General features: G+C 34.6%; 2 protein-coding genes across 3 annotated transcripts; one reads left to right on the forward strand and one right to left on the reverse strand.

The window, feature by feature from the left end:
* Nucleotides 1-333: 333 nt before the first annotated feature.
* Nucleotides 334-3,415, forward strand: LOC128677568 (uncharacterized protein). The gene is made up of 5 exons (XM_053758510.1): nt 334-555; nt 646-751; nt 1,636-1,821; nt 2,348-2,485; nt 2,721-3,415. Exons 1-5 carry the CDS (start codon nt 434-436, stop codon nt 3,177-3,179), a joined length of 1,011 nt encoding a protein of 336 aa, XP_053614485.1. The 5' UTR covers nt 334-433; the 3' UTR covers nt 3,180-3,415.
* Nucleotides 3,416-3,567: 152 nt separating this feature from the next.
* PIG-O (Phosphatidylinositol glycan anchor biosynthesis class O) lies at nt 3,568-12,454 on the reverse strand. 2 transcript variants are annotated; one of them, XM_053758508.2, is made up of 10 exons: nt 11,746-12,454; nt 11,429-11,558; nt 10,929-11,150; nt 10,546-10,572; nt 9,148-9,398; nt 8,476-8,627; nt 7,185-8,209; nt 6,735-6,926; nt 6,149-6,288; nt 3,568-5,605 (listed from the first exon to the last, which is right to left on the reverse strand). In XM_053758508.2, the coding sequence occupies exons 1-10, from the start codon at nt 12,280-12,282 to the stop codon at nt 5,432-5,434; spliced, it is 2,850 nt and encodes a 949-aa protein (XP_053614483.1). In that variant the 5' UTR covers nt 12,283-12,454; the 3' UTR covers nt 3,568-5,431. The 2 variants fall into 2 exon arrangements, with proteins under 2 accessions (XP_053614483.1, XP_053614484.1); XM_053758509.2 differs by lacking the exon at nt 10,546-10,572.
* Nucleotides 12,455-13,085: the final 631 nt, after the last annotated feature.

Below are 13,085 nucleotides of genomic sequence, written 5' to 3' on the forward strand. Positions count from 1 at the left end.
TAAGATAGATAATTCAAATCATTTATTAATTAGACCTTCACAGGCACTTTTTCACGTACATTTTCATGTTAAATAGTAATTTCACATAAGCTACAAACTACTGGAATTTCGGACTTCACTTAATGAAAACGAAACGATATGCGACAGTTGTAGTTGTAGGAAGCATCAACATCATCATACGAACTTTTAGCATCATGTGATGCGAATCAGTGTGAATCACGTATGGTGTTCACCCAATAAACATTTTCGAACCATGGGGTCTGTGCATGGTTCTAAAATGTTTATTGGGTGAACACGTCGTTTGAGTATATATATATATATATCATCCTTCTGTCAATGTCAATCAAATCAAACAAAATTGCAGGATTTTGATTTGATTTTCTTTCCGTGTTTCTAGAAAAATAAATATATTTATATTTTGGAATTCCTAAATATGGAGGAAGAAAATCGTGATTTTGAAGTCTTGGAACCTTCTCTCAGGAATGTAATTGAGCAAAAATCTTTACGATGGATTTTCGTGGGAGGGAAAGGCGGTGTTGGAAAAACCACTTGCAGGTAATGACTTTCAATTTCATCGTTATTATGGCTATCCACGAAATTTTTTGCTTTTATTTATTAATAATTATATGTATTTACCATTTTTAGCTGCAGCCTGGCCGTTCAACTGTCGAAAGTAAGAGAGTCGGTGTTGATAATCTCCACTGATCCAGCTCACAACATTTCTGATGCGTTTGACCAAAAATTTTCAAAGGTAATTTAAATATACTTTCACTAAGTGATTTGCCGTGTTTCGTACACTCTTTGTTACTGATGAAACTATACAATATGTCCATAATACATAATTTTTTAAATGAATATGTTTTGTACAACTCAATAACAATGACAGGCACTATAGTTATTGAATAATAGGCAACCGGACCATTTTTTATTATTATTATTTGTTTCCTTACACTCATCAGTGAATAAATCACTATAGTATCCAAAGTATTTCCCAAGGACTTTTGGACTTATCTTAAATTTTCTTAATATTATTAATCTTTTTAACCTTCTCTGGTTCATTAAATAAATATATATTATACTAGCAGTCCATCCCGGTTTGTTTCAGAAATCACCGTACCTATATATATATATAATCAGATTTAATGACTAATTTCCATCAAGATATAATGTACTAATGCTAGTAATATGGTCCAATATTAATTCCATTTCGTAATTCGAATAGAGTAAGAATTAATTATGTTGAAAATGGATTTATTCAAATGTTTATATACAAAATTAAAAAAAACATAAGAAAAGATGTAATTCAAAACATTAAGAAGTAGTTAAAAATCTCAATCCGTATTTTATTCTTTTCTCCCATATTAAAATTAATTAATTTAAATGTTTCTTTACAAAATAAAATAAAAGAAGATTTCGAAAAATATGTAACAATAAAAAACAATAAAAAAATTTAAAAAAAATAAAAAAATTGAAGTTCGGGATTCGAACCAACAACAGTAACAACATGAATTCAATAGTGTTTTCCACTGAACTGTCTCATTGTCTGTTCATCATCTGTTTCTTTATTTTTGTTGCATAGCATTTATGCCAAGTATTATGAATTACTTACAAAAAGTATATTTTCCTATTTCACAGGTCCCAACCAAAGTGAAGGGCTTCGACAACTTATTTGCAATGGAGATTGACCCTAATGTGGGGCTGACTGAGTTACCCGAGGAGTACTTTGAGGGCGAAACTGAAGCCATGAGGCTCGGCAAGGGAGTCATGCAGGAAATAGTTGGAGCCTTCCCTGGTATTGATGAGGCTATGAGCTATGCTGAGGTATAATGTTAATAATATAATGTCTACCCATCAAGTTACTTCACAGAATCCTGCCCAGATTATTTGCATTGCAATTAATTATCTTTGACAAATGAATTAATTTTTTAACACTATAAAAACCATACATTATATGATAGATTATATAAAGATTGTTTTTAAAGTATATATAGATTGTATTTTTACTAATAAAGTCAATCAAGTATGTCATGCTCACTCAAGTGGTCAAACTGGTGGTGGAGTTGTGGACTGGGTCATATTTTTTGTATTAGTACATAAAATCAAAATAAAATCATTTATTCAGAAATTATTCATATTCTAAATTAAATTATATTTACCAAAGCTACAAACTACTAAACTAGCAACTAACTACAAACTACATAAATTCAATAAATCAATTAAATATTGCCTCACAATATCAGTTTTAATATTGTTGTAGGATAAAGATGTACTGAAACCATAGAAATCAGGTGTATATTTAGGCCTTTCTCATGAAGGTGCTGTTACAGAATTGTTTAATTTGTCACAGGTGATGAAGCTGGTGAAAGGCATGAACTTCAGTACTGTGGTGTTTGACACGGCACCTACGGGACACACACTTCGTCTTCTCTCTTTCCCACAAGTTGTAGAGAGGGGACTTGGCAAGCTCATGCGATTAAAATCAAAGGTGACAAACACTATACATTTTAACTCTCTCATTTTCGCGTTTTCACGGTTGCCTTCGGGATTTGACGCTGCGAATCCTGGGGTCACTATATCATTATATAGGGTGTAACCAAATGTGGTAAGATAAGATTCCTTGGGTAGATACTTTATGCTAAATTTCAAATTAATATAAGTACTAAAATATTCCTAAATTTAATCCATGATGATATAACATATAACAGGTTCTATCTTTACAGGTGGCCCCATTCATCAACCAAGTGGCAACTCTCTTTGGGCTAGCAGAATTCAATTCAGACATGTTCAGCAACAAAATGGATGAAATGCTGTCGGTGATCAGACAAGTCAATACACAGTTCAAGGACCCCAACCAGACTACTTTTGTGTGCGTATGCATTGCGGAGTTCCTCTCCTTGTACGAGACAGAACGCTTAGTGCAGGAGTTGACGAGATGCGGCATTGATACGCACAACATTATTGTGAACCAGTTGCTGTTAAGATCATCGGCTCCATGTGAACTCTGTGCCGCAAGACATAAGGTCCAGGAAAAGTACTTGGAGCAGATTGCAGACTTATATGAAGACTTTCATGTTACTAAATTACCTCTGTTAGATAAAGAAGTCCGAGGGGCTCAAGCCGTAAATACATTCTCAGAGTATTTGGTCAAACCTTACGTTCCACCAACGCCAGCCACATGAAGCCTCAACATATGGGCTTTTAAGTTATTTGTGTCTAGTAAATTCCTTGTAAGGTTTTACTAAAGGTGCTAATGGTCACATTCAATTATATTCATTTTCGATTATCTTCAGCAGTTCGACATTGATATTTATTTTTATTTAAAGAGAATTCTTAGCAAAACCTTGTATAATATGCAGTAAAATGTAAAATAAAACTCTAACAGATGTTCCAATAAAACCTTAAAATGTGCTATAAATACTTTTATTTAAATTTTGTTCAAATCCATAAAAATAATTAATATTTTGAAACTATTCTTCATAGAGATAATATATTGTAATTTATAATTTACCTACAAAACTGTAGTTGTAATTTTTCTGTACATTGTAGATCTTATGCGAAACTTATGCTCAAGAAATTTCTAAAAGTTCGCAATTTAATTTTCGTCTATACCGGTACTGATAGATCGATACCTACCTATTAAAAATGCAACAACTAAAACATAAAAGCATTTATGTTTGAGTTGCAAATTAATACTGAACACAAGTGATTTGCGAAAACAAAATATATTCTAATTTACATAACTGTCTTAAACTTTACTTGCATATTAAATATAAATTCAATACAAAACTTTCAGTATAACCAAAACTTTTTGTACTTCAATACAACAATCCCACCAATGTACCCACAAAGAGTCCACATCTTTTTGTGTCTTGTACATAGAGATATTAAGGCCGCCTATACACTAGTAAGTTATTACGTAAGTTTTAACTCCATGAGCTAGCTTATGTAAAAGTAACTTGATTACTTCACACTAAATTTGACAGCCCTGAGTTCTTGTACTTACGTATTAACTGACTAGTGTAAAAGCGGCCTTAGGGATTAATATTAAAAAGTTGCCACAATAACAAATTTCATATGTTTTCAGCCTTTATAGCAGTGTCTGTTTCTATGTTAGGTATATATTACAATACTATAAGTATAGCAACTATCTACATAAACTGCATTCTTTGTAAAGCGAGTCCAGTGGAATCTTACTCATGAAGCCATATAATATGTAATACTGGAGTGAGCACTATTAAATACAAAATACATAAAAAAATATTATAAAGATTAGTTTATATAAATATAACCAATAATTTGTTACTTAAACAGTTTTGAATTCAAATTTATTTACAGAGTCCGAAATAATTAGTATTAATTATGATCTATTCCGTTCTTACACTATCGCTTTGGAGACTAACACAACCATTCAAATGCTAAAAAAAAACATTCCCATTATTAAATAATTTAGTGACTTTCAATAGGAAATAATATGATATAAATATAAACTATTTCTAACGTAGTATAGTACGAAAATACCTATATTTAAATAAAAAGTTATAGAATATGAAATATAGAACGAACAATTTATATGCTATTAAATTTTAACATCCATCTTTCTTTTGCGATCAGAAATCTGAAAGTCCATATCGGATTTATCTGTTTAAATCTCGATTATCTTCAATTAAAAAAAAAATGTTTAGTTATGCAGATTTAATTGGAGTAAGGAAAGTAAGTATGCAATATTCCCTATTAATAAAGTAAAATGCGATCAAATGCATTCATAATAATGTAAAATCTCGTCATCGGCAAACTTATCTGCGTCGCTGCTGTTGAATGAGCAGACATTAATATAACTTTATGGCTCGAAATAACTTAATTCTCCTTAGTGAAGCTCTGAAACAAGCTTGCTTACTTAAATTAATATTTTTGTATATTTTAGATTATATCAAACACCACGACAGTTATGCGACGAATATTTTGAGTTAATACACAAACTACGATCGATTGATATACATAAGTTTATAAAATATGTTTATAATGTACTAAGTTTGGTTATTTTTCTTTACAATATATCACTCGTTTTTCGAATGGCATTTTTTCAATCGGCAATTCTACCGAATAGTCATTTTAAGCCACGTTGTTTTTACCATTCAAACAAAACAAAATTAACGTTAGTACTTTCACCTTTTCACTTTTATTATTAATGTTATTAAACATTTTCGACATATATGATACAATTCGGCTAATATAAATCATTGCATATAAAAACAACAGAGCAAACAAATCTCACGAAACTAACAACAAAAAACCAAACGCCTTTAAAATCCTCAACAAAACGAAACCAAAACATTACAATAACCCGTATCGTTATAAAATCGTATTATGGTTAATTTAAAACCTTAACAAAGCTTGTTCCAAAGCTCATAATTGCCTAATTGTTTTTCTTCCGTCAACTCTGTCGCTGATTGGTCGGCAGATGCCACGTGGTGAGAGTTGCGCCAATGACCATGCCCAATAGTGCCGCTGCGCACGCGCCGCTCTCGAACAAAAGTTTCGGTGTGAACACGCCCCATATCATGAGGTGGCGGCAGTGGACTGTAGCCGCTAAGGCTGACGCAAATACCTGCAAAGGAAAATGTTGCTATAATTCTTTTAAAAGGAATAAGTACTCATTTTATGTGATAATGCAGATATTCTTAAAAAACAAGACTGAGCAATTTTATACAAAACTTTAAAAAATTGCACATATCAACTCAATATCTTTTATGAGGGAGTATTAATGAATTTAGTTCCAATCAGTATCTATGAAAATAAGCAGACTAGTTATGTTGCATGGGTACAGCCCAACGAGGGATAAAGAATCGCAATATAAGGTAATGTAATTTATTACATATTTTTTTACAAGTTTATATATGACGTTTTGCTTATTCACGCGTTAGTCGTTTTTTGGTCCGGCTTTACCGTTCTTTTGTTTACACCCCACGCCACTGTTCAGCGGTTATACTATTTCCATTGTAGGATTTCACAGTGCTATTACTGGCTTGGCTTGTGTGTATATGGCATTAAATGACTGAATTTTATATCAATTCAATGTGTTTAGAGAAAAGAGAAGATGAGAGACACTACGAACACGTGCTAAACCTGGAAATACATCACAAATACTCACTCTAACGGCGAAGCAGAGGCCGAATTTAAGGCACAGGGTGAAGACAGCCGCCAGCTGAGTGCGAGGCCCGACGGCCGCGGCGCCCGAGCGGGGCCACAGCGCCAGGAGGGGCACCGCTGCGCCGAACAACAGCGGCATACCTATATCCACACTTAATATTGTAAAGACGTAAGCGTTTGTATGTTTGAGGCGGGTAATCTCCGAAACTACTGAACCGATTTCAAAAATTCATTCACCATTAGAATGGTACATTATCCAAGATTGCTATAGGTTATCTCAAAATTCTCAAAAAACCCCGGGCAAGTCTAGTCCATACTAATATTATAAGTATTATATCAGATAGTTGGAGAGTGTCATAGGCTAATTTTTGCCGAGGCGAAGCCGCAAGCATCAGCAGGCAACAGCTAGTAATGCAATATTTCAGTTTAACTGTGACTATTTAGTTTACTAGTCAGTATGCGACTACTTGCCACTAGGTGGGGTTAGGTAGTTTTAAAAGTCAAATCAGCAGTCTCTACGCGACTTGGAATAAAAAATCTGAAATCAGTGTCGGCTATAACACACTCGATAAGAAAGAGAGACTTACCGAACAATTCGAGGGACACCAAGAATCCGATGATCAAAGGACTGATGCTCAAGTAGTTGGGGTCCCCCGCGTGGAAGGCCGGCGCCCACCTCAAATGTCCGAGGGTCGCGTGGTGGCCGGTCCCATAGAAATGGTAGGAGGCCAGCAACGCCCACATGCAAGCCACGCTTGCGCTTGTGCGGGTTGAGATCGCTGGAAATTATAGTTTATATGTTTGAGGCGCTTATCAATTTGTACAAATAATATCGCTATCTCTTATGATACGTAATACTTAGTACGAAAGAGATAGCAATAATATTGGACAAATAATCGAATGAGTAAAATAAATAGAATGATGATTCACACATAATTTTGTACATGTACTGTACATACATACATAGTATGTTTAACAAAAACCGTTAAGTGCTAGACAAGAATATAAAACATTAATTACTAAATAATAATACTTACAAAACTTATTAGACCCCTCGCTCTTCATCATGGAAACGACATTAAGTGCCAAGAACCCTGAAAGCAAGCCTATAGCCGCCGATGGTGCATACGAAGCTCCGAGCACCAAACAATTGGCCACATATATCAGCAGACTGCAAATTATCAAGGCCAGGGTTGCCCCTCCGCGTTCCCTCTTCCATAGCAACAGAAACATTACAGCAAGGACCAACCAAGCACAACGGGCTAAGAATCTTGACCTACTCGGAGAACCTAAACTCCTCCACCCAAGTGCCCAATGAGCACAAGAAAATAACCCAGCTAACACTAATCCATGGCCACGCCATCCAATATGCCGCCTCGTTATAGCCAACACAGCTGCAATTGAACCTAAAGCTAATATCAATGCTAATCTAGATGGCTGGCCACTTGGAACTCCTTTCCCCTCAGTCCAGCACGCCCCCTGCTCTTCCCTACAACCTCTATAACTCCTTGATACCGCTAATATAATCCCAGACAAAGCCCATAGTGTTACTGCCTCTAGAGTTTTGACATTCCACACGAATGCCGCCAAAATTGACAGTGACAGATATGACAAACTGGCGCCCTCTTCGATTATAAAACTATTTGAAGACAAAATTGCAGCTGAACCGAATAATACGGCTCTTGCGAATCGCTCGTAAAACACATTTTTGTTTTCGTACCATCTTTGAGTAATGCCGTCCCAGTGCATAATGACTAGCGTGCATAACATAGCTCCGGATATTAAACCGGTACTCAAAATTATTGCATGTTCAAGGTCTTCCAACAATTCGAAGTAAAATATGGTGTAGCACAAAGATATGCAGACAGCATTAGCGATTACACCAGTAGGTACAAAGGAGCTAGCGAAAATGCTTGGAATTCTGTCGGTTGGAAGCCCTTCGGTCACGAGGCAGTTGAAGAATATGACTAGAATGAGCAGTAGAAGCGCTCTGAGCATGGATAAGGAGTCGAATTCTACCCACACTTCTCGGAAGCCGCCGCGTATATTATCGATCAGCACTCTGTAACAAAATTAGTTTTAATTAAGTTATAGAGAAATTGTTTTATTTTCTACATCATAAAAGGGCATTATATTGTCTTTTATATTTTATCACAATACTACAATTTGTTTTAGACATGATTTTCAGATTATTTATCTTTTATTTATTATAACAGTGCAGCATGGCTATTCTCCCGTGGGAATTTTAGAATTTTAACGAATCATGGACGCAACACCCTATCTAAGAGATAAAGACCTAATACTATATATGCAAAATAGAACAATCACCTGACTTCATCGAAATATTTGACTAGTTCTGCCTCCGTGTTGACCTTGTTAATTTTATCTAATTGTTCTCTAGTCGCGTTAATAAACTGCGCTAGTCTGTCAAGTGGTATTTGTTGAGATTCTTCTCCATATCGCACAAGGTATTTCATTACCTGGAACAAAGAATTAGCTAAAATATACAAAAAAAAATTAACATTAGGGACAATGAAAATTGAACCTCACTCGCATAATAAGTTGCTTAATATTAAGAGTAATGTAATGTATAATATGTCAAATTTGATCAAGATAAAGAAAATTATACATTGCAACGTCCATGCATTGCAGTTATTGTTTTTCAGAACTATTACTAGTATTACTTGGGCCTAAATAATGTATTTTTGTAAATTTTAAGTCGAAATGAAACTCCATACCAAGCTAACTTAGCAGATGTACACTTTTGGCAAATGATTCGCCAATTTGTAGCGGAATCTACATATACTAGTTTTTCTGTATGATAATACAAAGTTCATATTCAAACTATGCAATACGTATGTACACTGATTTGCGTCTTAGTCCATTGTTGGAACCAATACAGATATTCTAATTTTAAAATAGAATTTTTAAATTAAATTTCTGTAATATTTTAATAACAAACAATTGAATAGTTAAAATATTAGGGAACAAAATACTAACCTGCTTCATACCATTACTCATATGCAGCAGAGTCTGTGGTATTGTCAAAGTTGGCAGTACTGGGAACAACACGCTGCCAAGAGATGGCGCTGGCGGCGGTCTCCCCAGAGCCGCGCTAATAGTTGGGGCTAATTCCGTCTGCTGCACCTCTTTGCCATTCGAAAACCCATAGTCGTTACTGCTAAGACCTGATCCTCTATACGCGAATAAGGCTGCTGTTCGTTCTGCTCTACTCTCTCCACCATGGTCTCCTATAAAAATGTACACCATAGATATTTATTTGCTTTTTTTTTCTACGGTGAGTGATTGTGCGCACTAAGCCCTTGTAAGCAAAAATAACCAGTTTAAATGACATGCACAAGTTTAGTCTAAGACAATGTTAGAATGGTTGAGAAGAATATAAGTGGCTACTATGTATTTTGAAATACTTGCTATTGATCCTGTAGTTCTGAAGAAAGTTTATTGTGATAATTATATTTTGAAATTGAGTTTACATAATACCTTTACTATTAATGAACTATGTATTAGCTTGTGATATTATGTTGTAGTATAGCCCTGACAAAATGCAAATGAAAAAGAAATCATTTCCCATCACCGCAATCCTTACAAAAGCATAGTCCTTGCCACGAAAATCCCGAAGTAGGCGGCGTTACTGTCGCTGACAAAAACAACTACGTCGACGAAACCGGCGCCCGCACTTCTAAGAACTATTATGCAACCTATATTGCTAGCTCTTAATCCGTAGTGCAACCTCTCTTTCTTATGTATTGCGAGATTTAAATACAGATAACATATAGCTATATCTTACAACGTGCAAGAGAGGTAGGGTATCGAATGAAGGAGATAGCAATATAATGTAACGAAACTTGCATATGGTCCTGACTTTAATGGCTTTCGTAACACGGACTTTAATTCTTAATCTTTAGCATGTGAAGACCGAGCTATAAAAATGTAACTACTATATTTAACAATGCTTTAGAATCACACACATATTTAGCAAACATAACAAATAAAACATGATAACACAAATATACCAATTAACAAATTGTGAGGTAGTAACATGGAGGAATAGAATATATTTCAAAATTTAATAAAAAAATATAAGACACAGTGATAATTAAGTTCATAATCGATTGATTCCCATTTCTTCCAAATCGCGATTGCGATTTCTTATATTTTTTCAAATATTGGTGAAATTCACAGAAACTTTTAGTTCTAGCATCTTTATTGAAGTTTTAAATATTGTTTAAAGCATTATTTTAAGAGATTATGATTAATTCGCACTTCCCATACCACATTTCTATCTCAGCAATGACCAGTTATAAGGTATACCTGTATTTAGTCTGTCTACATCACAAGCCAACTATTGTTCTTCAAGAAGTCATTTAATATACCTACCCTGATCATCAAATCCTTCTTGTGAGTCTAAAACAACATGAAATCTAACTTTACTATAACTTCATAATATATAATGACAAAAAGATTGATATAAGCTCTGCGAACGCGTTGTCTAGCGCCAGCATCATATTTTTATCAGTTTCTTTTTATGAAGGTGTGATGATGGCGCTAGTGTGGGTATGTGCCCTCATAAAAAAATACCTTTCCTTGTACATTATGAAATAGGTTATGAAATTTTTAACATGAAAAAACATTTTTAAGTTTGCTGATGAATTTAGAAAATTTTATTTATAATGACTTATGCCGCAGCTCAAATTTGAAGAAAGAAAGAAGGCTAACTAATATTTATTATTATTAAAATTTTGTTCTTTCCTTTTCATTACCTGTCTCAGTCATGCCATGGTCTCCGACTACAATCAACAACACATCTGGTGGTAGAATCTCAATCATCTTCTTCAAGCGAATATTGGTTTCATTAAGCTTCCTCGTCATTTCCCGGTGGTTCGGTCCATACCTATGACCTGCGTGATCTACTCCTAAATAGTGGGCTATAAGGAGATTCCAGTCATCTTTTTGCAGTTCATCATATATTTTTGTATCAACCTCTGGAAATATTATGAAAAATTGTGAGTACCTTTTACACTTTTTAATCTTTTTTTTTAGGTTTTATATTAATGTTTACACCTCTACTAAATGCATAATAAAGTTTGGCTTTAGTACTAGTTAGATAATATACCAACAATATTTGTATTTGTTAAAATACTGGCTTTTGTTTTATAGATCCATATACACACAGAGTAAGAATAACACATGCATTGTGACTGCCTTATTTTCATCAGAGAATTTAAATTTTTAAATTCTTAAATAAGGATTCAGTTATTACCAGAATCAACAGTGTCTAGATCCCATGTGTGGAAAGAATACATGACATGAGAACGGGTATATTTCCCTGGAATCAGTCGAGCCCATGTGTCATCACCAAGCAAAACTATTTTACCACCATCCATAGCAACCTGAAAAATTATTAAATTTTTAGGTAACTTATGTAGTAGTAATTAATTGTAATTATGAAGAATTTATTTATATACACAATATACCAGTGTAAATGTAAAACTTACATACAGGAAACATAAGTACAAAGCTATTGTTCCATTTCAGAACACAAATCAACCACAGAAATAAAGAAATATAGATGCATACTTGGTCAATTGTGTTGTCTTCTCGTAATTCTGTTGCAGCAAAGTTGGAGCTTGCATCAATGAATGTTGGTAAAGAACCAGTAACTAGTGCTTTGACCCTTTGGAGAGTTGTGGTGGGTGGGTCTGCCATGAAACGGAACAGCCTGGAATGCTTTGGAAACTTTTCTAACGTTTCACTTATCACTGGGAGACAATTCTGATAAGGCAGGGGATCCTGGAGCCCAGGGTCATACTCCGTGAAGTCATATCTAAGTGCATCTACGAGCATAAACACAACCCTGAACCGAGTAGATGTGCAAACCAATTCTGCTGCAGGATTAGATAGGATCCTGCGAATTTTCTCATCTTCGGTACACGTTTCTGTCGATTCCAAGTTCACACGGCCATCACACCCGAAGTTTTTCAGAGACACACATTCAGAAACGTCGCTCAACGTTTTACGAGAAAGCAAAAATCCATGACCGAACATCAAGACGGCTGATAACACCAAATACGAAAACCATAAGAGATATATGACATAATTCCATTTTTCTTTCATAGTAGTAACAAAAACTGAATAATTTAAGTGAACATTTAGTTATGTCTTAAATAAACTCCCAAAAAGAAACACCTAAAATTATGGAAACAAATTAACCGCAATGAAACAGACCTACACACACCAGCAGGTTTTTCATCTTTTTCTTTCTCATCGAATCGAATTGATTGACACTTGATTGACACATCTATAATTGACACTGACAACAGCAATAACGCCTTTTTTAAATTCTATTCTGTTTCTCTAGATGGAACATTTATGTATTTACCATGCACAGTTTGCTGCAAAGCTCAGCGCAGATGGAACTATTGCTACAAGTAAGGTACACAAACATTGCCAATGGAGGCAAAAAGCGCCAATCTTAAATATTGTTGCAGATTTACGACCAAAAATACCTTCTACGCAATCGTGGTGCGAGTTTAAAGGAAAAAGGAAAGGTTTAGTGGATTATCCTGAAAATAATAACACTATTTTAGGTTATGTTCTGTATTATTTGGTCAACTGTGGTCATAAACTGATATAAACTTGATTTTGACTAAAGATCTCACTTGTATGAAGCCCATATTTTAATAAGTCTTCACGTGAAAAGTGTTCCGAGCTTTTTTTCGACCGTTTAGTGGCTCGAAAATTTTACAGCGTGAGGCGTATCCCATACTTTTCGAAGTTTTTATCTTATGGAAAACAATATTTCCCAATATTCGGCACCCGAATATGCTACATTGTTGTATATTTTCACAATAGGCGGTTTTTGTGTTTATGCCCTATAGTGCCCTATTCCCTGAACGGAACGGCTCATCACTACTCAT

The sequence above is a fragment of the Plodia interpunctella genome, chromosome 18 (genome assembly GCF_027563975.2).
Source record: "Plodia interpunctella isolate USDA-ARS_2022_Savannah chromosome 18, ilPloInte3.2, whole genome shotgun sequence".
Taxonomy (NCBI): domain Eukaryota; kingdom Metazoa; phylum Arthropoda; class Insecta; order Lepidoptera; family Pyralidae; genus Plodia; species Plodia interpunctella.

Bases quoted from the DNA above. Each gene is read 5' to 3' on its own strand.
- LOC128677568 (XM_053758510.1), top strand. From the start codon at position 434: ATGGAGGAAGAAAATCGTGATTTTGAAGTCTTGGAACCTTCTCTCAGG. The intron at 752-1,635 runs GTAATTTAAATA...CCTATTTCACAG, and splicing joins TTGACCAAAAATTTTCAAAG to GTCCCAACCAAAGTGAAGGG. The intron at 2,486-2,720 runs GTGACAAACACT...CTATCTTTACAG, and splicing joins TCATGCGATTAAAATCAAAG to GTGGCCCCATTCATCAACCA.
- PIG-O (XM_053758508.2), bottom strand. From the start codon at position 12,282: ATGAAAGAAAAATGGAATTATGTCATATATCTCTTATGGTTTTCGTAT. The intron at 10,573-10,928 runs GTAATGAAAAGG...ATGTTGTTTTAG, and splicing joins CCATGGCATGACTGAGACAG to ACTCACAAGAAGGATTTGAT. The intron at 9,399-10,545 runs GTAGGTATATTA...ACATTTTTATAG, and splicing joins AGAAGGATTTGATGATCAGG to GAGACCATGGTGGAGAGAGT.